Source organism: Nerophis lumbriciformis, linkage group LG15 (assembly GCF_033978685.3).
Source record: "Nerophis lumbriciformis linkage group LG15, RoL_Nlum_v2.1, whole genome shotgun sequence".
NCBI lineage: Eukaryota > Metazoa > Chordata > Actinopteri > Syngnathiformes > Syngnathidae > Nerophis > Nerophis lumbriciformis.
In genome coordinates, this window is record NC_084562.2 from 31,597,743 (window position 1) to 31,625,217 (window position 27,475).

General features: G+C 40.1%; 1 protein-coding gene across 2 annotated transcripts; it reads left to right on the plus strand.

Annotated features, from left to right (window-relative positions):
- The first annotated feature begins 676 nt into the window (after window positions 1-676).
- LOC133616236 (spindle assembly abnormal protein 6 homolog) lies at window positions 677-26,806 on the plus strand. Of its 2 annotated transcripts, XM_061975414.2 has the most exons (18): window positions 677-830; window positions 8,468-8,528; window positions 10,688-10,767; window positions 10,846-10,950; window positions 11,099-11,267; window positions 16,720-16,797; window positions 18,973-19,092; window positions 20,079-20,258; window positions 20,575-20,748; window positions 21,689-21,778; window positions 23,240-23,440; window positions 25,506-25,566; window positions 25,748-25,854; window positions 25,944-26,008; window positions 26,094-26,179; window positions 26,264-26,330; window positions 26,406-26,491; window positions 26,566-26,801. In XM_061975414.2, the coding sequence occupies exons 1-18, from the start codon at window positions 748-750 to the stop codon at window positions 26,619-26,621; spliced, it is 1,869 nt and encodes a 622-aa protein (XP_061831398.1). In that variant the 5' UTR covers window positions 677-747; the 3' UTR covers window positions 26,622-26,801. The 2 variants fall into 2 exon arrangements, with proteins under 2 accessions (XP_061831398.1, XP_061831399.1); XM_061975415.2 differs by lacking the exons at window positions 26,264-26,330; window positions 26,406-26,491 and having other exon boundaries at window positions 26,566-26,806.
- Window positions 26,807-27,475: the final 669 nt, after the last annotated feature.

The window sequence follows — 27,475 nt, forward strand, 5'->3', positions numbered from 1 at the left end:
GGTGGTGAATAAGTGTGACTTTTCATGGAAAACACAAAATTGTTTGGGTGATCCCAAACTTTTGAACGGTAGTGTATTTAAAAAAAGACTGGGTTCAAACAAAAGAATACTGTATAGAGGAGGTTCCACCTCGGTCCACACTCCATGTCAGTAGATGGCGCTAATGCACAGCACAAGCTTGCTTGCCAACCGCCATTAAAGCAAAGAAGAAGATTTGCGGCGAAAGGTAAATACTTTTTTCACCCGTCTGCACTTTTAGTCCAACTCAAATTCATGTCTAAAAAAAAAATTGTCCCGAGAAAATATTTACGAATTTCCATTTTTGCGTAACATTACTAACCCCGCCCCATTATAGCATATAATAAATAAAAACAACTTTAGCTCCAAATGAAAGCATTGCAGTCACTAATACAAAAGTATTATCAAGTAATTATGTAAATAATATTAACGATTGACTTCAGGGCAACACATTTAATGTAAAGTGCTTTTACAAATCAAATCTATTATTATTATTATTATTATTATTAATTACAACATATGAGTTCTTTTAAAATGCAGAAGTTGTTTTAGATATTTAAATTGTATTTCGTTTTTTGTTGTTTTGCGATGGGGATTTAAAAGGTGATATAGTGTGCAGCAGGTGGCGGTAATGCACCATTAAGCTGGATGCCAACCGCCGTTAAACAGGAAAAAGTAGTAGAAGAAGAAGAAGATGTAGAAGCAGAAGAAGAAGTAGAAGGAGGAAAAATGAATCTAATGGCGGGAAAGATGGAGAAGATTTTCACTGAAGTTGTTGAAGTCTGCGTCAGGTGCAGAGACTGCGAAGAAAGGTAGGATTGCTGACATTAAACAAAGAAGTAACCGTGAAGTGACAGATTTATTACTTTCGTCCCATGCTCGCTCTTAATGAAGTGTGTTGACATGCTAAGCAAGTTCGCTGGAGTGTTGTATATCAGTGACGTGCGGTGAGGTTGATGGCTGGTGAGGCACTGACTTCATCACAGTCACATTTACAAACATATCAACCCTAAAGAGTATCTTATTCACCATTTGATTGGCAGCAGTTAACGGGTTATGTTTAAAAGCTCATACCAGCATTCTTCCCTGCTTGGCACTCAGCATCAAGGCTTGGAATTGGGGGTTAAATCACCAAAAATGATTCCCGGGCGCGGTGCCGCTGCTGCCCACTGCTCCCCTCACCTCCCAGGGGTTGATCAAGGGGATGGGTCAAATGCAGAGGACAAATTTCACCACACCTAGTGTGTGTGTGTGACAATCATTGGTACTTTAACTTAACTTTAACTTTACACATACAAACTGTAGCACACAAAAAAGCACATTTAATATCAATCAATCAATCAATGTTTATTTATATAGCCCTAAATCACAAGTGTCTCAAAGGGCTGCACAAGCCACAACGACATCCTCGGTACAGAGCCCACATAAGGGCAAGGAAAAACTCACCCCAGTGGGACGTCGATGTGAATGACTATGAGAAACCTTGGAGAGGACCGCATATGTGAGTAACCCCCCCCCCCCCTATGGAGACCGAATGCAATGGATGTCGAGTGGGTCTAACATAATATTGTGAGAGTACAGTCCATAGTGGATCCAGCATAACAGTAAGAGTCCAGTCCATAGTGGGGTCAGCAGGAAACCATCCCGAGCGGAGACGGGTCAGCAGCGCAGAGATGTTCCCAACTGATATACAGGCGAGCGGTCCACCCCGGGTCCCGACCCCGGACAGCCAGCACCCCATCCATGGCCACCGGATCTGTGTGTCTCCCCTTCCACAAGGGATAGGGAGGAGCAGAGGAGAAAAGAAAAGAAACGGCAGATCAACTGGTCTAAAAAAAGGGGGGCTATTCAAAGGCTAGAGTATACAAATGAGTTTTGAGATGGGACTTAAATGTTTCTACTGAGGTAGCATCTCTAACTGTTACCGGGAGGGCATTCCATAGTACTGGAGCCCGAATAGAAAACGCTCTACAGCCCGCAGACTTTTTTTGGGTTCTGGGAATCACTAATAAGCCGGAGTTCTTTGAACGCAGATTTCTTGCCGGGACATATGGTACAATACAATCGGCAAGATAGGCTGGAGCTAGACCGTGTAGTATTTTATACGTAAGTAGTAAAACCTTATAGTCACATCTTAAGTGCACAGGAAGCCAGTGCAGGTGAGCCAGTATAGGCGTAATATGATCAAACTTTCTTGTTCTTGTCAAAAGTCTAGCAGCCGCATTTTGTACCAACTGTAATCTTTTAATGCTAGACATAGGGAGACCCGAAAATAATACGTTACAGTAATCGAGACGAGACGTAACGAACGCATGAATAATGATCTCAGCGTCGCTAGTGGACAAAATGGAACAAATTTTAGCGATATTACGGAGATGAAAGAAGGCCGTTTTAGTAACACTCTTAATGTGTGACTCAAAGGAGAGAGTTGGGTGGAAGATAATACCCAGATTCTTTACTGAGTCGCTTTGTGTAATTGTTTGGTTGTCAAATGTTAAGGTGGTATTATCAAATAAATGTCGGTGTTTAGCAGGACCGATAATCAGCATTTCCGTTTTCTTAGTGTTGAGTTGCAAGAAGTTAGCGGACATCCATTGTTTAATTTCATTAAGACACGCCTCCAGCTGACTACAATCCGGCGTGTTGGTCAGCTTTAGGGGCATGTAGAGTTGGGTGTCATCAGCATAGCAATGAAAGCTAACACCGTATTTGCGTATGATGTCGCCTAGCGGCAACATGTAAATACTAAAGAGTGTAGGGCCAAGAACCGAACCCTGGGGGACTCCGCACGTTACCTTAACATAGTCCGAGGTCACATTGTTATGGGAGACGCACTGTATCCTGTCAGTAAGATAAGAGTTAAACCACGACAAGGCTAAGTCTGACATACCAATACGTGTTTTGATACGCTCTAATAAAATGTTAAAAAAAAACTTTATTATGATCTTACCTTTACTTATAAATGAAGTCCATGCGCCAATCCTTCTGAACAAAAGCATCGATAACTTGTTTATAGAAGTCTTCCTTATCTTTCTTCAGTTTTAAAAGTCTCTCTGTCTCGATGGAGATCTTCCTTTAATCATTACCTCCTGCTTCGATTGAAAGTCCAGTTTAGAAAACTGTTCTGCCCTCACTATATGTGTTGAGGTTATACAGCTTGGTAGACAGCTAACAACCAATCCAGGACATTCTAATAAAGTTCCAAAGCAGATGAATCCATTTAGGCTCTTTATTGTTGTTGATCTTGCTTTGTCTTGCACTGGACTTTTATTTTATTTTTTGTAAAACTGAAATACACACAATGACAATGTATAAGCTATATGATTCAATCAACACACTGAAATGCAATACACAATATGTAAACATCAGCTCCACACAAATACACAGCACCACCATCAAACAAACACTGCTGAGTGTTGAAACTATTTCCATTTTAAGTCCTCAAACATCCATTAAATTAGTGCACAAAAATCGTTTTTCAATACACATCTTACTATCAAATTTAGCCACTTTCCACCTTCAAGTTAAACAGTTTACTTACAGACTTATCTTTTCCAAGGCTTGTAAAAGGTAACACAACTTGTCTACTTCTTATTGTCTCATGAACTGAACGAACATCGTAAACCGGAAGTGCCCAAACTGATGACGCACAGCATTTTCCCATCGCCACAAGGTTAGGGATGTCCCGATCCAGGTTTTTGCACTTCCGATCCGATACCGATATTGACCAATACTGATACTGGCCGATACTTGCCTATCCGAGCATGTATTAAAGTTTAAAGTTATTTAGCCTACTTAGTTGTCAGAATCATGTTGAAAATGGTTTTAGTACTCTTGATAACAACTAGCCAGCTGAATTAGGGGAGTTTGAATAATACACAATGGTTGGTAACAAGAAACTGACCTGTTTATTCAAGGATAAACACAAAATAGACAAAATTATACATGACAAACAGAAATGGCATCATTGAACTAGGGCTGGGCGATATGGCCTTTTTTTAATATTGCGATATTTTAAGGCCATATTGCGATACACAATATATATCTCCATATTTTGCCTTAGCCTTGAATGAACACTTGATGCATATAATCACAGCAGTATGATGATTCTATGTGTTTTGATTGATTGATTGAGACTTTTATTAGTAGGTTGCACAGTGAAGTACATATTCTGTACAATTGACCACTAAATGGTAACACCCCAATAAGTTTTTACACTTGTTTAAGTCGGGGTCCACTTAAATTGATTCATGATGCAGATATATACTATCAGATATATACTATCATCATAATACAGTCATCACACAAGATAATCACATTGAATTATTTACATTATTTATAATCCAGGGTGTGGAGGGGGGCGCCGGATGTAAGTGTCAAAAAGACAGCCAAAAGAGTTTGATATGAGAATAAATCTAAAGTTAAAATATATGGTAGAAATGCACCCATTTGCAGAAAATGTAGTCTTGATTTTCAAAATTTTCTTTCAAGGCTTGCATGTCTACATTAAAACATTCTTCTTCATACTGCATTAATATATGCTACTTTTAAACTTTCATGCAGAGAAGGAAATTACAACTAAAAAAATCACTACTTTTTTCATACGGTGTTGATGTGGAAATTTTTGCCTCAGCATTTTGATGGTGTGGGCGTGTGGCACCGAATGGAGATAAGCGTCTCGACAGACGTCACAATACTTGAACAATGATGACGAAAACTGTTTTCTCTGTCGTGTCCGTGTGTCGAAAATTGTTATGCGCTTATTTTTTTTATTTGATTTTGTGCGTGGCATATAATTACTATGCGCAGAGGACGCTTGAGCAGCGCGCACCTTAGAGGGAGCTTTGCTCACACGGCTGCGCTAGCATCACAGCTAACGTTAGCCATGCTGCTACCTCTCTGCTCGGAGAGGACGTATACGTATGTGACGTATGACGTGACAGTATGTGACATATGACGTGACGTATGACGTGACAGTATGTGACGTGTGTAAGAAAGTGCGCTTGCTGTCTGTGAGAGGGAGAGACAGGAAAGAGTGAGAAGAGCCTGTCGTGTACTGCCAGCAGCTAAAAGCAACTGCGTGAGAATCCACAGACCTGTGGATGTGTTGAAGGTGTGCTGGAAAATGCGGAACGGAAATTACGGAGCAGCAGAAAAGTGGAATGTATTATTTAAATCGGTGCGTTGGAAAACACGGACCGGAGTTTTTTTTTCAACTGGATCTGGATCGGCATTTTCCCATGCTTGCTGATACGCAATTTTTGGCAAAAATCGGCAGCCGATCCGATCCAAATATCGGATCGGGACATCCCTACACAAGGTGTCAGTAATAGTCCACAATCAAACGGGCATAACAAAAACTGTTTTATTTTAGATATGTAATCCTCCATGTTAAAAGTTCAGGCGAGAGGAAAAAATAAACGATCGCTGCTAACTGTTGCTGCTTGTTGTCACTTCTTCTGCAGCCGAGTAGTCGCAAGAATGATCTCTGGGATCACTACTGCCCTCTACCACCAGGAGGCGGGATTACTGCGAGCCTCACCCAGTGCGTCTTCGCAGCAGTTTTATAATTACTCAGCACAAGAAATACGTTACACACATACAGTTGTTGACAAAATACACTGTACATTATATACCTCAGCTAACGAAACTATGGAAATGTATAATATAATTCATATAGCAATACGGTCTCACTGCACAGTAGGCCAGCAGTTAGCCGAGTCATTGCGCAATCCATGGCGAGGCTCAACTGGCTGCTGATCACCGCACCGTCTCTTCTCAGTATTTGAACGGCAAATGTGAAAATTCAGCGATTTTGAATAAAAATAATCTAAAACTGGTGAAGTTAAATGGAAAATAACTTTATAGCATAATCACTGGATACATATAACAATTTAATTTAATTTTTTTTCTTTTTACATTTTTTTTTCTTTCCATGATGGCACGTGAGGCCCCGCCTCACCTGCCTCTCCTGACTGCACGTCACTGGTATCCACAGTTTGTATTTTAACATCAACAACTATGTTGTTCATCTTGTCGTATGCTTTGGCTTCTAGTTCACTCTTTTAATCATGTACTACTTTACACTGATTGTAAAATGTCTAAATCAGAGTCTTTCAACCACTAGCTTGAATTGGCGGCTGGTTGCATCAACTCTTTGATCTTTTATGTTCTTCAATGTTTCCCTCTTGTTTTAACGTATTTTTTGGGCTTTTCAATCTACATGATGTTCTTATTGTGAGATCAAACAAAGTCTAACCGATCTTTCGGTTGAGCGGCACTTTATTTTTGGGGCGGTATAGCTCGGTTGGTAGAGTAGCCGTGCCAGCAACTTGAGGGTCCACCCACACTGCTTTAAATGTAACTTAGATATTGGGTTTCACTATGTAAAAGCACTTTGAGTCACTAGAGAAAAGCGCACAAAGTGATCTGCTTCCTAATTGAAGTGAAGTGAATTATATTTATATAGCGCTTTTCTCTAGTGACTGAAAGCACTTTTACATAGTGACAACCCAATATCTAGGATGGCGGAAGCGGGAATCGAACCTGTAACCCTCAAGTTGCTGGCACGGCCACTCTACCAACCGAGCTATAACGCCCCAAAAAATAAAGTGGCGAGCAACCGGAAGCTTGGTTAGACTTTGTTTGATCTCACAATGAGAACATAATGTAGATAGAAAAGCCCACAAAAATACGTTAAGAACAAGAGGGAAACATTAAAGAACATAAAAGATCAAATAGCTGATGCAACAAGCCGCCAATTCAGCTACTTGTTGAATCCAATCCAATCCACTTTATTTATATAGCACATTTAAACAACAAAAATGTTTCCAAAGTGCTGCACAACAATATTAAAAACGATATTCAAATATTATCCTTAGCTCCACCAATGACTGGTTGAAGACTCCTGATTTAGACATTTTACAATCAGTGTAAAGTATCTGTACTGCTGTACACTGACCTTTCGTTTCCATGGTATTGTCTTTTGAGAAGATGCACTGTGATCAAAATAGTGGGCTGAAAGCTAGTGGGCAGCTGAGGACGAAGTCAGCTCTCTTATTTGGGTCTTTTACGTGCACTATATGTATCAAATTGTGTTTATTTGTTTTTTGTTTTTCCTTGTTTTACTTTTTGTAGCTGTATGTAGAAATGGTACACTAAAGTAACAGTTATGTTCCTTGTACTCTTTAATGTTTCCCTCTTGTTTTCATGGGAATTTACTGACTCAGACACGTATCAAATACCAACTATCACCATGGTTTGGACTTTTTGTATGTGCACTGCAACCACATAATTTGCCCTTTGTGGGATCAATGAGTCAGTCAAAGTTTGCTCAAATAGCTATTAGTCACACATGTCTCAAAGGGCTGCACAAGCCACAACGACATCCCGATCCTCGGCTCAGATCCCACATCAGGGCAAGAAAAAACTCAACCCAATGGGAACAACGTGAAACCCTGGGAGGGACCGCAGATGTGGGGGGTGCCATCCCTTCGGTGAGCGATTGGAAACGGTTAATGTGAGGGTCCAGTCCATAGTAGATCTGACATAATAGTGAGAGTCCAGTCCATAGTGGATCTAACATAATAGTGAGAGTCCAGTCCATAGTGGATATAACATAATAGTGTGAGAGTCCAGTCCATAGTGGATCTAACATAATAGTGTGAGAGTCCAGTCCATAGTGGATCTAACATAATAGTGTGAGAGTGCAGTCCATAGTGGATCTAACATAATAGTGTGAGAGTGCAGTCCATAGTGGATCCAACATAATAGTGAGAGTCCAGTCCATAGTGGGGCCAGCAGGAGATCATCTTAAGTGGAGACAGGTCAGCAGCGCAGAGATGTCACCAACTGATGCACAGATGAGTGGTCCATCTTCGGTCCCAACTTGGAACAGCAAGCGCATCCTCCGTGGAGGCTGAGCCGTGGTCACCTGATAACCTCTCCATGCAGGAGAGGGGGCCAGAGCAGAAAAGAGACGGCAGATCAACTGGTCTAAAAGGGGGGTCTATTTAAAGGCTAGAGTATACAAATGAGTTTGAAGATGGGACTTAAATGCTTCTACTGAGGTAGCATCTCTAACTGTTACTGCTAGAACATTCCAGAGTACTGGAGCCAGAACATAAAACTAGAACTAGAACTAAAGCCGGCAGACTTTTTGTAGGAGCTCTGGGAATCACTAATAAGCCAGAGTTCTTTGAACACAGACTTCTGGCCGGAACATATGGTACAATACAATCAGCAAGATAGGATGGAGCTAGACCCTTTAGTATTTTATACCTGAGTAGTAAAACTTTAAAGTTGCATCATTAGCCAGTGCAGATGAGCCAGTATAAGCGTAATATGATCAATAAATAAATTATATTCTTAATGGCATGTATGGAATGTGTTCACTTTTGTTATTATACTGTTGCTACCGTCTTATTCTTCACGTTGTGTATTCTTGCAGAAAAGCACAGCTCCGCATCTCCGTTGAGCTTCAGAAACAGCAAAGTCCAGTTCACAAACGAGTGAGTATGGAATCTTGTAGAAAAACAACTTTGTGTGGTGAAGGTCTTGAACAACAACCTTCCAAGATATTTACCGTATCACTACTACAACGAAAGTACAAGACACACAAAGCATGGTGGAATAAGGCGGCAACAATGGACCACAGGCCAAATAGCGATTTTAACCCCATAGGACTGCAAACTATTTGGGGAGTCGGTGGTGTACAGGGGGAAGATGACGCAAAGATGTATTCATTGAACTTGTATAACTGACCATGGAAGATATGACTACAAGATATTAAAAGTAAAACCAATGTGTTTAGAACTATAAATGAGTTTTTTTATATTGCTTTTTTATCTTTGTAAAAAAAAAAAAAAGAGCCACTAACAGTGGTTAAAAGTGGGGGAGGGACCACGGTAGGAGTGTTCAAACTTTGGCCCGGGGTCCTTTTCGGCCCACAGCTCGTTTTTTTTATTGACTTTTGACTAGGGATTTAACGATAACCGGTTATAATGATGAACGTGGTAAAAGTCAGACTGTTAGTATTACCGTTTTAAAATTAAATGATTAAGCAACTCTGATTGATAACTGAAGTTTGATTAACTCGCACTGACTGATGCCAGCTCGCTAGCTTAAACGCTAACATGAAAACAAGAGCCATGAATATCTTTCCCCATTAGACAATGACATTGTGTACATTGAGCCTACGGTCTGTGCTCTCTTAAACCAGAGTGATCTTCTATAATGAGAGGGAAACGAGTCGAGGACCACTGAACAGTAGGACGCCCGGCAGAAATAAATAATAACAGATTTTGTTACGCACTTAATAAAAACAATAAAAACTTAGCCATTGAAAAAAATCAAATACTAAGACTAGAGACTATTAGTGAAGCATAATATTTGAGTCTTCTTTTAATTCGTTGACTAAATTAAATGTCAGTTAATTTTGTCATGTTTTAGTCATTGTGTATTTGTTTTGATTAATTATCTTCTTATTTTTGTCAGGGTAAAATAAGTCATTGCCGATAACTGGGACGGAAATGATTAGTATCATAGACTTGAATGGAAACCGAAAGAGTTCGCCGCAGTGGCGGTGCGGTTATGCATCCTGTTGAAATCCACGGTTCGGCACCTCAGGGTCTGATTCAGGGTGCTAACATTCAATTATTAAATGATTGTCACGATTATCGGTGCATCTTTTGTCCCATTCAGGGTTTCTAAGAACAAGGTTGTCTGTGTTTCCACCATTCCATTAAATGAACTGCAATTGCAAGGCAGGGTAGTGAGTGTCTTTTCTCTTTTTTAAAGCTTTTATTGACATGTGTTTTTGGTTTTTATCATACGTGTTTATGTACTCTTAGTTCAACCAATCAAAAATGGATATTGCATATTTTACCGTTTTAATCTTGCTGTTTTTCTGCCATGGTGGCAATGCAGTGCAGCAAATGAGAACCATGAGCTAAGTCCTGTATGTTGTTATCTTTGTAATAAGTCCGTACAGACACAACATGTCCCCGAGCTTTGTGGTAGTTCCTGTCCCCAAAACCAACACACCAAAAATGATAAATGAGTTTAGACGAGTGGCTTCGACCTCCATTGTTATGAAGATATTAGAGAAGATGGTCAGGACTGAGATTTTAAAACAAACTCAAAGAGAATTAGATCCTCTGCAGTTTGCATATTGAGCCCACAGAGGGCTGGAGGATGCCGCTGTAACTCTTTTAGATATGCTTTTAAAACATTTGGACACAAATGGTACTATTTTGTGATCTTGGAAATGTTTATGATGCTTGTTATGTGGTACGTCTTTGTATTGAATATCTAAGATGTTACTTTCTCTCTATATTTAAATTAATGTCCTGATCTTGCTGGCTGCAAAACAAGTTTACCTTCGGGTCCTAATACAGTAAACTAACCTAAATAAAGTAAACACACCTCCAATCGATATTCATTGTCACGTATCGCATCGAAGAATCAATGTATCGACACACTCCTATTACAATAACATTAAATAAGATCTGCTTCTTCACATTCCTTTTCGGACATGTTGAATTCTGTAAATGTAATTCTGTGATGTTCCTTAATGTAACTTTTTAAGTATGTCCCAAAAGAAACATAGCATATTGTACTGTATCTTACCTGACGGTCAACTTTTCTCCCTGCTCTTTGCGTACATCAGGATCTTCTTGTGAGGTTGACGGATGACGTGGATCCATGTTTTCTCTACGGCCTCCACATTTCAGAGGAAGATTTTCAAAGGTTTGTGTCAGAAGTCATTCTTTCCACTAATAAACGTGTTGCCTTTTTTGACTTTTTTTCTTTCGTCTAATTGCACAGTTTAAAAGTGCAGCAGAGAATTCGGTTGGAATTCACATCGTTTCCCGACATGCTCATTGAGTATTTTAATGAATGTCGGTCCCAGCAGAAGTCCAGCCATCCCAGGTAGAAATGTCAATAAATAAAGGTGTACATGTAAGGTATCCTCCTCCTAATGTGAACTTTAGGTTGCATGCGGTTAATGTCTTATCGTGAAAATACACAGCATGCACAATAAATTCTGACATGTGTTTGTTGGGTTTTTGGGCTGCAGGTTCCAGCTGCTTCTGTCTTGTGACTCTGCCTCACTCCAAGGCCCCGCCAACTTCAGTGTGGTGGAGAGATGTTCCTACCAAGACACGGACCGCCTGACCCTGAGGCTCAAGTCAGGCTCAGACAGAGAAGTCAATGAGTATCTGGCTGCGTCTCTGACATCTCTCAAGGTTGGTGTGCTTCAAAACTGATGCGTATACAAATATACAGTTGTACCTCAACAAAGTTTAATTGGTTCTGTGGCGGAGCTCTCAACTCAAAACACTTGTATCTCAAACCAGCGTCAGCCATTGAAGTAAATTAAAATAGAGTATTTCATTGGAAAGGCACAACATGTTTTGCGTTCGACATATGTGAAGAGCAGTGTGGTTAAAAGGTCGGAATCGGGTAATAAAAAAAAAAGGCGCATCATTTTGAGAATTTTGGGCATTGTAAAACAATGACTATGTCCATTCATTTGAGTGGGAATTTCTTAGAAATTTGGGTATTTCGAGATAAACGGGTATTTTTGAAATAATAAGTAATACAACAATTGTCCTAGATTAGTGTTTTTCAACCTTTTTTGAGCCAAGGCACATTTTTTTCATTAAAAAAAATACGGAGGCACACCACCAGCAGAAAAGGTTAAAAAATGAAACTCCACCAGGTTGTCGTGCCTTATTTTGAGTTTGTTGTTGTTTCCTGTGTGTCGTGCTTTAGTTCCTGTCTTGCGCTGTTATTTTGGTGACCCTTCCTGTTTTGTTGGTGTTCTCCTGTAGCAGCTTCATGCCTTCCTTTGAGTGCTATTGCCCGCACCTGCTTTGTTTTCGCAATCAAGACTATTTAAGTTGTGCGTACGCTATCCTTCTTTGTGGGGACATTGTTGATTGTCATGTCATGTACGGGATGGGCTTTGTGGACGCCGTCTTTGCTCCACACGCTGTAAGTTTTTGCTGTCGTCCAGCATTCTGTGTTTGTTGACTTTGTAGCCAGTTCAGTTGTACTTTTGTTTTACATAGCCATTCCTATGCTTCAGTGCCTTTTCCTAGCGGGACTTGCCTTTTGTTATTTTTTGGTTTAAGCGTTACTTACCTTTTTACCTGCACGCTGTCTCCCGCTGTGCTCTGCATATTGGGATCACGACAAACCATCCTCGACGCGTTCCGACTTCTACAAAGCAATGAACTACCTGCTGCCACCCACTGATATTGAGTATTACAAGATTACCCTGCCAAGCTCTACACAGCACAGGCACCAGACAGCGGCACATTATTATGATTATTGATTTGCAAAAAATATTTTTTGGACCAATTAGGTGAAGTTGCATAATTTCCCATGGCACACCAGACAATATCTCATGGCACACTAGTGTGCCGCGGCACAGTGGTTGAAAATCACTGTCCTAGATGATATGATGAATGGGTTGTTGTTGGAATTTTTCAAAACGGTTGATAAATGTTGACGTAGTAACAGTTTAAATATGAATGGGTATTTCAGGAAAATCGGGAATTTGTACGAAAAGAAAAACTGTAGTTTTGCTGTCCCAATTAAGAAGAAAGTTTTGAAGGATGAATGGTCAAAAACGGTTGAAAAATGTGGACTGTGAAAGCTTTCCAGGAAGAGGTAAAAATAGGGCTTTGGAAAACCCGGGAAATCCTGGAATTTTTTTGAACTTGGTAGCGGTAGTTTGATCGGAAAGGTCAAGGTGTGTGGATTGTGGGACGGTTGAAATCGGCTGAGAAATGTGGAAATTGTGCAAGTTCGAAAAATGGCCCATTCATTTTCAATGAGAAAAATGACTCGGAAAACCGGGAATTCTGGGTAATCAACAATATTTTTTTATTTTTTTTTGGGCAGTTCACGATTACCGGTCGAGCCGAACGTTTCGATACTCGAATGGTTCCGATCGGATGCAAACTGTGTGCTGTGGAGCGTGCCAAAATGCTTGTCATTCACACAAAAAGTATTAAAACAAGCTAACTAGGAACATGTAGAAAATAATATAAGAGTCATTTATTAGACAGGAACAAACATCATATTATAGAGTGTATTGTGTATGTAGCATGCTGGGAATTATCTGGGCATGTGATGGAAGAATGCACTGCACATGTGATGAAGGAATGCACTGTGCAGGGTTGAAATTCGACTGAATTTGCATTAAATCAGGTTGTTTTAGCTAATAATCATGCTGCAAGATCTAGCATGTTGCATTCAATGTTAATTCCCGTTAATTCCCATGGAAAGTTTCCAACTTTGAATTTTCCCCGGAATTTTGCAAATAAGCTTTGGTTCTTCCTACTCCTTTTTGGATATGTTGTAAAGAAAAAAATTGAAAGTATGTGATGTGTAATATTGAAACTGTATACATGTTCGAGATAAACTTCAGCCAAACTAAACAATGAGTCATGTCAACCTCTAGCTATAAACTATTTTGTTTGGCTGTTATGGGTTCACTGTGACATTTGTTAAACCAACTCATGGTGGGTATGCTTGTATCTCAAATGTTTGCTTGCATCACAATTAGCCAAGAGACAGCTCTTATCTCAAAACAAAACACTAATTAAGTTGGGGTTGTCTTCAAAGGGCTTTTTGTCAAACTTCCAATGTATTTTATATTTTGCCCTCTTACGGCTTTGTGCACGTAATGACGTCCATACGTAGCACATGCACACACATTAGCTTTAGGTGTTGTTAGCCAATAATAGCAATTTGAATAGCTAGTGTTCGCTGTCATTGAACGTATATTCTATCATAACATGACTGCAAGTTGTTTGTGTGCACGGTAGAGATGCGCGGTTTGCGGGCACAACCGCGGAGTCCGCGGATTATCCGCGGATCGGGCGGATGAAATTTAAAAAAATTAGATTTTATCAGCGGGTCGGGTCGGGTCGGGTCGGGCGATTGAAATTTAAAAAAATTAGATTTTAAATAGATTCAGGCGGGTGGTAGTTAAACCAATTCGGAAATATATATACATAGTTAAAAGTTGTTACCCACATACGAAAAACGAGCAGGCACCTGCAGCATATGCCACAACAGAAGAAAAAAAAAAAAGAGATGGACACTTTTACGGAGCGGAGAAGGCCCCCGACGCCTCGCCGGGGTCCGGGACCGAGGCCCCTTCCCCCGAGAGGGCCCCACCGGGAGCCGTAGCTGAGGCGATCCGCGAGAAGGGCCCGACGCACGTCCAGGGTCACCACCGCGCCCACCGCACCGACACCCCGCCTCGTCCGCCTTCGCCGCGGCCGGCGTCACGCGCAGCAGGTAAGCAGCTTACCTGCCCGCCACTCCCGTGGCCGGGGGCTCGTAACAGGGGTCACTCCGCGCGCTCCGCCCGCGCAGCTTACCTGCCCGCCACCCCTGTTGCCGGGGGCGCGTAACAGGGGTCACTCCGCCCGCAGTGCGCTCACGAAAGGGGTGGGGCTCACCCTGGTTGATATAGAGAGCAGGACGGTGGCCATGGAAGTCGGAACCCGCTAAGGAGTGTGTAACAACCCACCTGCCGAATCAACTAGCCCTGAAAATGGATGGCGCTGGAGCGTCGGGCCCATACCCGGCCGTCGCCGGCAGCGAGACGCGCTTGGAGGTGCGCTCAGCGCGGCTCCCATATGATTGCGCACTGGTGTGCGTCTGGGTCGTGACAGCGTGGCACGCGAATGTCTGTGCATTGGATCAGTCTCCTTTCTTTAACAGGCAAAAGCTTTATAACCTCACCATACCTGCCAACTTTTGAAATCAGAAAAACCTAGTAGCCAGGGTCCAAGGGCCGCAGGCCCCGGTAGGTCCAGGACAAAGTCCTGGTGGAGGGTTCAGGGCTTCGCCCCCCGACGCAAAATGATTATTAGCATTCAGACAGGTTAAAATGTTGCTAAAACCATCACTTTTCTATCAGTCACAGTGACTTTTCAAAACAAAAATATTACAGCAAAAATCATATGGGTTGATTGACATGTTTATTCTGTAAGCTAACTTCAATAGTTTGAAATTATTTTGACAGTTAATGCCAGTTATCCTGTCAACCTTTCACAAGACTTCAATTTGTTAATTGAAAGTATAAACACTTTTTACAGTAAACAAATGGTAAAACAGTACTAAACAATTCCATTAAAAAAAAAATTGGTGTCATTATTAACTTTCTGTCCAAGCTTGTATAATCTACTGCCTTGTTCAATTGTAAAAAATATTCTGTGCCTAAAGTTCACATTTCTATCACAATTATCATACTGTAAACATGGTAAGCTAACTTCATTAAAATTAATAGTCCTGTCAATAGCATGGAATTACAATTCAAATGTAGTTTTTTTGTAAGCCTTTCAAAAGAATTCAAAATATGAAAAATTAACGAAAATTAATTTAAGCCATCAGACACTTGAAAAGTGGCACATCACATCTCTAATGTAATCATTTGAACTTTTCAACAGAAATAGCACTGCAAAAATATTAAGGACATACTTCTGTATTTTGGTAGTTATGCTGTCAACATTTAACAAGATTTCTTCAACTTGGACTTGTTTTAAATGTTTTATGCCACTTCAAGTTGTCAAAGACGTGCTGTGAAATACAGCCGACAAGATTGCGCACCAAACACGAAGCAAGGCCAAAGCGCATGCGGTGCAGGAGAACAAAGGACTTCTTTCATTTAAGGTTTGTGATAAACCATCAAACTCATTCGTTAAAAGGACTCTATAGTAATATAAAGCGAGTTTTTCTGGACATTATCATGCAAGAAAAGTTTATTTTTGGGACCGCGATCACCGCGTAATGATTTTTAAAGGTTGCATTACAAACATTTAACTGTCCCATGTGATCAGCCAGTGCGATTGGAAGTCCATGCTCAATTATTGCCTCCGTAAATAAAACTTCGGCATTTATCACATCCAAAGAATCTGTTTGGGCGACGAAAAACGTTGAAAGTTTTCCACTTGTATCGCTAGCAACGGCATTAGACATGGTCTTTTACATCGCTAATTCCTCCGTGTCCGATCGAAAAATCTTGTCTGCACAAGGTGCAATTCGCGTAGTTTTCACCCTTTTTTTTTTTTTGATTAATGAAAAAACGTATTTTTTATCACTGCAACCGTAACCCGGAATAGGTTGATGAAAACCGTACGAATTACGGGAAAACCGGAGTAGTTGGCAGGTATGCCTCACTAATGCCTTGCATCGTCTATATTAGAAATATAACAACGGGCGGGTGCGGGCAGATGGCGGGCGGGTGCAGTTCTGATCAAACGTTACATCGGGTGGATGGCGGATGGTTGACGACTTTCTGACGCGGTTGCGGATGAAATAAATTGCCTATCCGCGCATCTCTAGTGCACGGGCTCCCTGTGTGTATGTGCTGACGAGACCGGGTGAGTGACAGCCGTGAACACCAATCATCTATCGGGACGAGAAAAAAAAATTATTACATAAACTTTGTCATTTTGAAAAATAGACAACTGTCAATCAAATGTGTATTGTATCTGTATTGTACATGCTATCAATAAAAGGACAGCATTGTAAGGGTCAGGAAGCTACCCACACACAAAGAAACCAGCTCAATAAAGACAGTCAGCAGCACCAAAGCTAGTCTAAAACCGTCCTAAAATATGTTTTTACAATAATTAACTAAATAACGTGGACATGACTTCTCTGTTTCAGTTGGAAAAACAAAGCCTGGAGGAGAAACTCCAAAAAACTGAAGAGGATCTGTCCAGGCGGCTGAAACATGCTCAGCAGGTGTTTGTTTATGACAAATTATTGACACAGTTCTTTCATTGGGTATTCCTATAGCCTTTGCCATGGGGTCCCATAGGGATGTCCGATAATATTGGGCTGCCGATAAATGCTTTAAAATGTAATTTCGGAAGTTATCGGTATCGGTTTCGTTATTATCGGTATCGGTTTTTAAAAGCAAAATGTATGACTTTTTAAACGCCGCTGTGTACACGGACGTACGGAGAGGTACAGAGAGACAATAAACCTTTAAGGCACTTCCTTTACGTGCATGCCATCCCAGTCACGTAATATCTACTGGCTTTACTCATTACGAATTGATGCACGACATTAGGGGTGTGGGAAAAAAATCGATTCGAATTCGAATCGCGATTCTCACGTTGTGCGATTCAGAATCGATTCTCATTTAAAAAAAATTGATTTTATTTATTTATTTATTTTATTTTTTAATTATTTTTAATTTTCTTTATTAATCAATCCAACAAAACAATACACAGCAATACCATAACAATGCAATCCAATTCCAAAACACTCAGAACTGCAATAAACAGAGCAATTGAGAGGAGACACAAACACGATGCTGAACAAACCAAAAGTAGTGAAACAAAAATGAATATTATCAACAACAGTATCAATATTAGTTACAATTTCAACATAGCAGTGATTAAAAATCCCTCATTGACATTATCATTAGACATTTATAGAAAATAAAAAAAATTAACAACACTTGCGTCGCATCTCATAAGCTTGACAACACACTGTGTCCAATATTTTCACAAAGATAAAATAAGTCATATTTTTGGTTCATTTGCTAGTTAAAACAAATGTACATTATTGCAATCAGTTCATAAAACATTGTCCTTTACAATTATAAAAGCTTTTTACAAAAATCTACTACTCTGCTTGCATGTCAGCAGACTGGGGTAGATCCTGCTGAAATCCTATGTATTGAATGAATAGAAAATCGTTTTGAATCGGGGAAAAAAATCGTTTTTGAATCGAGAATCGTGTTCAATGAAAAAAAAAAAATTGATTTTGAATCGAATCGTGACCCCAATAATCGATATTGAATCGAATCGTGGTACACCCAAAGATTCACAGCCCTACAAGACATACTTGGTCAACAGCCACACAGGTCACACTGAGGGTGGCCGTATAAACAACTTTAACGCTGTTACAAATGTGCGCCACACTGTGAACCCACACCAAACCAGAATGACAAACACATTTCGGGAGAACATCCGCACCGTAACACAACATAAACACAACAGAACAAATACCCAGAATCCCTTGTAGTACTAACTCTTCCGGGACGCTACAATATAAACACCCCTGCTAACTCCTATTCCCCCACCTCAACCTCTCATAGTCTCTCTCAGGGAGATCATGTCCCAAATTCCAAGCTGCTCTTTGGATAGATAGATAGATAGTACTTTATTGATTCCTTCAGGAGAGTTCCCTCAGGAACATTAATATTCCAGCAGCTGTGTACAGAATTGAGATCGAATTTAAAAAGTAAAAAGTAAATAATGGGGGGTATGAATGGAAACAGAATACAAAAATATTACAATAAAAATAAAAAGCAACAATGAGAATACAAATATAGCAGTAAAATAAGAATATAACAAGAGAAACTAGGCAGTAGTGACCATGTTATGAAAAAGTATTGCAGTGTTATTGTTTTGAGGCATGTTAAAAAAAAAAGAATGCACTTTGTGCCTTCGATAATAAATATGGCAGTGCCATGTTGGCATTTTTTTCCATAACTTGAGTTGATTTATTTTGGAAAACCTTGTTACATTGTTTAATGCATCCAGCGGGGCATCACAACAAAATTAGGCATAATAATGTGTTAATTCCACCACTGTATATATCGGTATCGCTTGATATCGGTATCGGTAATTAAGAGTTGGACAATATCGGAATATCGAACATCGGTAAAAAAGCCACCATCGGACATCTCTAGGATCCAATGTGTGGCCCTGTAATAATAATTTCATTATTAATTATATAAAAATCACACTAATTTGCCTTGTCGCCTGTAACACAAAGCTGAGATGTTTTATTCAAATAGTTTAGCACATACGGACATAAAATCCATTAGTTTTAGCATCTTTAATGTACAAAATGCATCAAAGTTTAAGTTGTTTTTGTGTTTATTTTACAAATGTCCATCAGACTCTGTCAGAAAAGACCAAAGAGTTGGACGAGCTGCATTCGGAATGGAATCTTCAGACCAACTTGCTGTCCAGCCGTCACTCGGAGCAGCTGCAGTCCGAGAAGGAGAAGGTGGCGGAGGTAAGACCCCTCCCACCTCTCAAAACGCCTTCCAGATGTGTTAGAGCAGTGTTTTTCAACCACTGTGCCGCTGTGAGATACAGTCTGGTGTGCTGTGGGAGATTATGTAAGTTCACCTATTTGGGGAAAAAATATTTTTTGCAAACAAGTAATTATAGTCTGCAAATGATGTGTTGTTGTTGAGTGTCAGTGCTGTCTAGAACTCGCCAGAGTAACAATATTATACTCTTCAATATCAGTAGGTAGCTAATTGCTTTGTAGATGTCGGAACATGGTTTGTTGTGATCCCAATATGCAGATGACAGTGGGAGGCAGTGTGCAGGTAAAAAGGTATCTAACGCTAAAACCAAAACTAAGCAAAAGGTGAGTGCCCCTAAGAAAAGGCATTGAAGCTTAGGGAACAAAACTAAACCTGAACTGGCTACAAAGTAAACAAAAACAGAATGCTGGACGACAGCAAAGACTTACAGCGTGTTGAGCAAAGATGGCATCCACAAAGTACATCCGAACATGACATGACAATCAACAATGTCCCCACAAAGAAGGATAGCAGCAACTGAAATATTCTTGATTGCTAAACCAAAGCAGATGCGGGGAATCTTGCTCAAAGGAAGACATGAAACTGCTACAGCAAAATACCAACAAAACAGGAAAAGTCACCAAAATAGGAGCGCAAGACAAGAACTAAAGCACTACACAGGAAAACACCAAAAAACTCAAAAAGAGTCAGGGTGTGATGCGACAGGTGGTGACAGTACACCTACTTTGAGACAAGAGCTATATTGATGCATGCTTGGTTATGCTTTAAAGTCATACCCAACAATTGCGACAACGACTTCTTACTGTCAACTGAGTTTCATTTTTTAATGATTTCTGCTGGTGGTTTGCCTCCGCATATTTTCAATGCAAAAAATGTGCCTTGGCTCAAAAAAGGTTGAAAAACACTGTTAGAGGATGCGAGTAACGAAGCGTGAGTTCTCCTGCAGATACAGAGCCGACTAGACAAGCAGAAGCAGGAGCTGAGCCACAAGCTGGAGAGCGATCGCCAGCAGTTTCAAACACGCCTGGCAGAACTGGAGGAATCCTGCCAGGACCTGATGCGAATGAGGTACAAAAAAGAGTCGACCAACAACGAGCTCAAATGCAAGCTGGAGGTTGCCAAGCAGGTACGGACTACAATAATGGTGCATGCTCTTCTGTTCTTTGTGATCACTGGAACTTTCACATGTTTCAGTAGAGCGCCGACTTCAGAGTATGTTGGTAATTCTTTAAAATGCACTGAAATCTAACTGCATGGAACAGGACTGTGGAGTCTCCAAAATAAAATCAGGGTTTAAGAAACAAGATTGCCCATCAATACTGTGTTTTAATTAGTGAGATTATAATTTTTTACCACTTTTGAATACCGTGAACTGGTCTATTTGGAAAAACTGCGAGGTTACAAATGGTGATGAGGTAATCAGAGAGGTATGTTGTGTGCAGGATTGTCTGCACTTCAAGCAGCGGGTGGCGTCTCTGGAGAAGGAGAACCACTCTCTCCACACAACCCTCCACGAGAAGGAGTGTCTGGCCAACCAGCTCCAGATGAGGGTGGGCGTGCTGGAGCAGCAGGTGGTCCGTACCAGCGAGGCGCTCGAGGCCACCAAGCAGCAGAAGGCAAGTACTCGCACCATTATCCATTTATCCATAAACAATGTGAAAATTGAGAAGGTGTCTGAAATCAGATTTCTTGGGGTCATCTTAGATGAAAAGTTGACATGGAAAGCTCATATATTGCATGTGAAAAATAAGCGTATTTATTTTGAACAAGGTTAAATACAGTTTCCCGTATAACACAATGACTTATAACTTATTTCAGTTATTGTGCAGAAATATGGGGAAATACATATCACAGCAACATAATGCCTTTATTTCTTTCACAGAAAAGAGTAATTCCTATTAATTTTTACAGTAAGATACAGAGACCACACATATCCACTCTTCATTAGGTCAGAATTATTACAACTAAAAGACACTGTAGAATTGCATACTCTATTAGTGATGTTCAAAGCTAGAAATAAAGTTCTTCCGAAGGACTTACAAAAGTTATTTGTGTTCACGTCTGAAGATGAGAACCACAGAAGGCCGTATGACTTTAAACATCCAAGAGTGAAACAAATGTGCTTTTCTGTTGCTGGTGTGAAAGCATAGAATTCTCTAAAGAAAGACTTAAAAAGTTGCAAGAATATCATAGAATTTAAAAAGAGTTACAAAAAGAGACAACTGGAATTATATCAAAATGATTTTTGATTTTGATTGGACGTGTCATTGTGAAAATGCTTAAAGGAAAATTAAAAGTATGTTGGAGTGGGGTGTTGGTGGAGGGAACAGTTATAAAGTCATCTAAAATAATTTGTGTTAATAAGGGTGCAGATAAATATAAGAATATTCTTCTTCCATCTGCTCCTTTCTGATCATGGAAATGTATAAGAAACAAAAGACAATGAAAGTGTCAACTGTACGTGGCTTGTATATATGCATTTTCATGAAAGGAATAAAAAGAAATGATGATGATTAGTAAATATAACAATTTTTAATAAACATTTCTGTTGTACAGGAGTATGTAGAAGAAAAAGCAGAAAGTAAAGAACATAAAATTCAGAAACTTGAGGAGGAGGTGACATCTTTGACATACGACGTGGAAAAGGTTTGAGTTGATGAATTATTTTTCCATGTGAAGAAGAATGTGTGTATTAAGTGAACATGCTGTAGAAATACAACAATGTAATTGGGCTGTTTTAATTGGCGCACTTCCATGCTTATCCTTTAGCGTGCATAAGTATGTTCACTCTGGGAAGTATGGCAAAATGCAGTGCACTGTCAGATGTTGCACTTAAAGGGGTCTTGCACTTTTTTTTGGAATTTTGTCTATTGTTCAGTCATTTTGTTAATACATTCTAAATATTGAGTAAATGTAAATAAAAGTCTGCTTACAGCGGAGCCAATTGGAGCTCCACTATTCCGCCCATAAAATTCGATAAATAACCATTCAAAAAGCGCCAACAATTCACCATATACATTTCGTGACTTGAATATTACCGGTAACCAAGTATTAGTGATATTATTATTAATAGCGGCGCCATGATCACTTCCAGATGTGCCTATGTTTACATCATCGTGTAGTCTGCTGTTTCCTCCTTCCCTGCTCCCTGTAAATGTATTGTAGATCATGCATCTCATCTAGAAAGTAGATGGCTGAGAATGTAATCCGACAGGCATATATAAGCGGACTTTTGATCGCATTTATTTAATGTTCAGAATTCTTTTTTTTTTTTTAATCCATCCGTCATCATGTCTTTCATTTTATTTTTATTTATTTAGCCTTTATTTAACCAGGTAAAATCCCATTGAGATCAAAGATCTCTTTTCCAAGGGAGACCTGGCCAAGAGGGCAGCAGCAAGGCTACATTAAAAACAGTAAACAACACATAAAACCTCAAATTTACAACATTAAAACTTGCTAACATAACACATGTGCATACAGACAAGGTAGACTGCAATCCTTTCACAGAAGCTTTAAACTCATTTAATGTAACAAAGGTTTGAAGTTGAAGATTGGATTGTAGGTTATTCCAAGCCTTCGGTGCTGAAAACCTAAATGCTTTCTTGCCCAGTTCAGTTCTTACTTTGGGGACGACAAATTGCAGAACATTCATTGAACGAAGATTGTGACTTCCTTGTTTCTTTGTTAAAAGACAAGACAGATAAGATGGAGTGATACCCAGAATGATTGTGAACGATAGGCAAAATTACAAAAAAGGGCAGTTCCCCTTTAACACACCTCAGAAGGTGAGTGCAAAGATGGACACTTACCTTCAATCCTGACCGTCTTGGCCACGTAGCAGAAGGGGAGGGACAAACTCCAGTGGTTGCAATTCACCAATAAAAAGAAGAGGAACCATATAGATATTGCAATCGTTTTTTTTGTATGAGCGCAACGACAACAATGGATTTGGCACAGCACTGCACTATCAATACTCGAGTACACAGTGTACACAGTATACATGTTGAAGTGTACTGACAGAAACATTTCATTTGAGACACAGCCTTATTCTCAGTAAGTCACTGATAGTGATCGCAGCATGGTGAACTGTGCTCCTCTTCTCAGGGCTACCAGATCATCAATAAGTTTGTGGATAATGAGAAAAAGTATAGACATGAGGCGCGAACTCTGGTGGTCAAACTCCATAACATGGACGTTGCGCTGAAGGACCTGCAGAAGATCCTCCAGGAGACCCAGGCCGAACGTAAGCACACTGAAAAAGACCTCCATGAGACTCAGCAGCAGCTCTCCAGCAAGGACCAGCAGGTGCGTGCTGGTGTGTCTTTGCAACATATTCCAGTCTTGATGCAATATGGCTGCCACTCTTGTCTGCTGCTGTGTCTCAATTCCACCACATCCGTACTTAGATTTAGTCTTTAGAGTGCATTCACACCAAGGAGTACGGAAAAAGACTGTGCACGTTCAGTATCCGGATCCTGCACTCATAATGTTGATTGCTAGACACTTTCCACCCTCAATAGTCACCATTTTGGCTATGTAGCGGGAGGGAAGGGACTGCCAAACAAAAAGCAACTAGGTAATCAGCTGCTCAATTGAAAGGGGAAAAGATACAGACTATGGCTGGGCTTTATGACCCAAAATTCATATTAGACTTAGACAAACTTTTTTGATCCACATGTCTTCCTTCACTTGTTATTTTCACAGTTTCATGCATTTATCTGTGTGTATAAAATTCGCAAATCGAATTGCAATTTTGAGAGAAAAATCTCTAATTACTTTTTTTCCTCAAAATCAATCAGCCCTATAGCCAATTAATTTCAATCAATGTAAAATCGAGAAGTGGGGGACAAAAGTAGGAATATATTTAATGGCAACAATGCTGGTGATAATGCTCTGTTGCAATGCATTATTGAAAAGAAAGAAGAAAAAATGGGTAAATATTGCTATTAGAGATGGGTACCGTTCACATTTCAACCGATACGGTACCAATTCCCGGTACCTGGGAATCGATGCCGGTACTCAACGGTACCAATTTTCGGTACTTTTGTGTGGGTTAATAGATGTTAATTTTTTTTGTAATAAAATCTAATTATTTATTGCAACATTTAAAAATGAGCTAAACATGATACCTGCCATACAGTTGTTATATCTTGTTGTACCTTCAGCATACTACCGGTACTAGTGAGGGTCATTTTGTACTCCCTTGTCCCTGGAAGAATGCTTTGCGGAAATCTTTTATTTATAGATCTGTATCGCTCTGGAATAACCTGCCTCCAATTCTCACCGGCATTGAAAGTAAACAGGTTTTTAAAAGGAAAGTAATATTTGATCTGAGTCTGTAAATTAGTTTGCTTGTTGATAATTTTTGTTTGGTTTTGTATTGTGTAGTTATATTTATATGGCAATGAATATTCTGTGACAGTAAATTGTTTACTTGTTGATGCTTTTATTTGTTTCTGTATTGTGTAGTTGTTATTATATGCTTTTACTTGTAATTGTATTGAGTTTGTGGACCCCAGGAAGACTAGTGGGTTGTTGTGGGAACCAGCTAACGGGGATCCTTAATAAAAATCAAATCAAATACTATCATTTGCAATTATATTAAATTGTGATGACAGTTGCAGATCCAATAGGGCAGTAGTGTATAGTTTGTTGTTTCTTTGTTTTTTGTGGCGCCCAAAAAGTGGTAATACTGTAAGTATTGTACTTATTAAGCACCACCTGTTTGATTGTAACGTGCATTTTAGTTGTATCTTTCATTAACACATTTGGAGGTTTTGAAATCGCCATGTAAAATCACTCATGCTAATCAGTAGCATGTTAATAGCAAAGCCAAGGTATATTAACATAATTCTAAGGCATTTTTGGAAAAGTGGAGTCTCTACATTGGCGTATTTTTTGAGTCTATTTCTTTGTTGGCATTGAAAATTGCAACATTACCTAGAGGAGGTTTGGCTGAGTCTGCTCTCAGTGCTGCTGGAGTGATTGCCGAAGTGAGTCTACCCACGTACTGTAGGAGTGGCGATGCCAAAAAAAAGTACCGGAGTCGGTACCAATCCCTAATTGCTGTGGTGCACAATAGTAACTCTAGTATTATTATGTATTTTACAATGTACTGCTTTTATATTTCCTGTATTTTATATTATTACTTTGAACTGTTTTATATTTTAATTTGTTATCCTGTAAAGCGTCTTTGAGTACCGAGAAGAGCGCTATAGCAAATAAAATGTATTATTATTATTATTATAATGGATTTGGGACCACCCGACCATGTCAAAATCTGTGCTCTCAGGAACTTTTGAAGTGCACTGAACACAGTGTACTTATTTGAGTGCACTGGTATATTGAGACACAGCCTGTGTGTTGGCAGGTTGAAGAGCTTCAAAAGCAGCTGAATGAAAACAAAGACTTACTGCAAACCAAAGAGAACGGTGAGGACATTTGTCCATCCAGTCTTTCTTCCACAGCAACTGACCTCCATGAAGGTCTCTCACTTTACTTTTAAGAAGTAAATGCTTCATGTGAACTCTTTCCTTAGACTGTGCAGGTGCACCTGAAGAGGTTTTCTTAGTCTCTGTGTTCTTACGTTGTGTCCATGTCTTGTCTTGTCAGTCATCAGTTGGCTCAACAGGCAGCTAAATGAGAAGCAGATTGCAGAGATGGCACACCTTCCAGAACCTTTGGAGAGTGCGTCTGCGCTGTCGTCCGCTGGACTACGGGTGAGGGTGTCGCCCTCTTCGTGTTGTTCTTCCTTCTTCACTTGAGCCACACACACACACGACTCTGACAGGTCACCATCTTTTTCCAGACGCAATTTTATCCTCAATCCTCCAAAGCAGCGTCCTCTGACCTAGGTGCAGTTCCTAAGCACACGTGAGTTGTGGCGTCTTCCTCCTCCCACCTCAAGTCTACAATAAATATCAATGAATTGAAGCATGTGCTCTCTGGACACCTTTAGACAATCTGCAGGTCTGGACCCCAAATATTTCAGGCGATCGGACAGCATTCCAGTCTACGGCCTTCCAGCCAGTCTGCCTCCTATAGGTGACGTCACGTCACATGCAAAGTCTTCTTGATGGTGAGAAGGTGTCATTTCGTCACTTTCATTGACTTGATCTTTCTTCTTAGAGTCCCCACCTGAATGGAACACAGCACCTGTGCCATCAACATATATCCCTTCCGTTCCTAAGCACACGTGAGTTGTGGCGTCTTCCTGCTCCCACCTCAAGTCTACAATGAATTAAAACATGTGCTCTCTGGACACCTTTAGACAATCAGCAGGTCTGGACCCCAAATATTTCAGGCGATCGGACAGCATTCCAGTCTACGGCCTTCCAGCCAGTCAGCTTCCCAGAGGTGACGTCACGCCACATGCAAAGTCTTCTTGATGGCGATTTTGTCACTTTCATTGACTTGATCTTTCTTCTTAGAGTCCCCACCTGAACGGAACACAGCACCTGTGCCATCATCATATTTCCCTTCCTAAACTTTATTTATTTATTTATTTATTTTAATTCAACTGTCATTGTTCCTGTGTTCTGTATGTTAACTTTAATAAACAACAAATTACTTAATTTTGCTGTCATAACAATGGATGTCCGCTAACTTCTTGCAACTCAACACTAAGAAAACGGAAATGCTGATTATCGGTCCTGCTAAACACCGACATTTATTTAATAATACCACCTTAACATTTGACAACCAAACAATTACACAAAGCGACTCAGTAAAGAATCTGGGTATTATCTTCCACCCAACTCTCTCCTTTGAGTCACACATTAAGAGTGTTACTAAAACGGCCTTCTTTCATCTCCGTAATATCGCTAAAATTCGTTCCATTTTGTCCACTAGCGACGCTGAGATCATTATTCATGCGTTCGTTACGTCTCGTCTCGATTACTGTAACGTATTATTTTCGGGTCTCCCTATGTCTAGCATTAAAAGATTACAGTTGGTACAAAATGCGGCTGCTAGACTTTTGACAAGAACAAGAAAGTTTGATCATATTACGCCTATACTGGCTCACCTGCACTGGCTTCCTGTGCACTTAAGATGCGACTTTAAGGTTTTACTACTTACGTATAAAATACTACACGGTCTAGCTCCAGCCTATCTTGCCGATTGTATTGTACCATATGTCCCGGCAAGAAATCTGCGTTCAAAGAACTCCGGCTTATTAGTGATTCCCAGAGCCCAAAAAAAGTCTGCGGGCTGTAGAGCGTTTTCTATTCGGGCTCCAGCACTATGGAATGCCCTCCCGGTAACAGTTAGAGATGCTACCTCAGTAGAAACATTTAAGTCCCATCTCAAAACTCATTTGTATACTCTAGCCTTTGAATA

Excerpts from the sequence above, each read along its gene's own strand:
- LOC133616236 (XM_061975414.2), top strand. The coding sequence starts at position 748 with ATGAATCTAATGGCGGGAAAGATGGAGAAGATTTTCACTGAAGTTGTT. Across the intron at positions 25,855-25,943 it reads TGTCGTCCGCTGGACTACGG|ACGCAATTTTATCCTCAATC; the intron begins GTGAGGGTGTCG and ends ATCTTTTTCCAG. Across the intron at positions 26,492-26,565 it reads AGCCAGTCAGCTTCCCAGAG|AGTCCCCACCTGAACGGAAC; the intron begins GTGACGTCACGC and ends CTTTCTTCTTAG.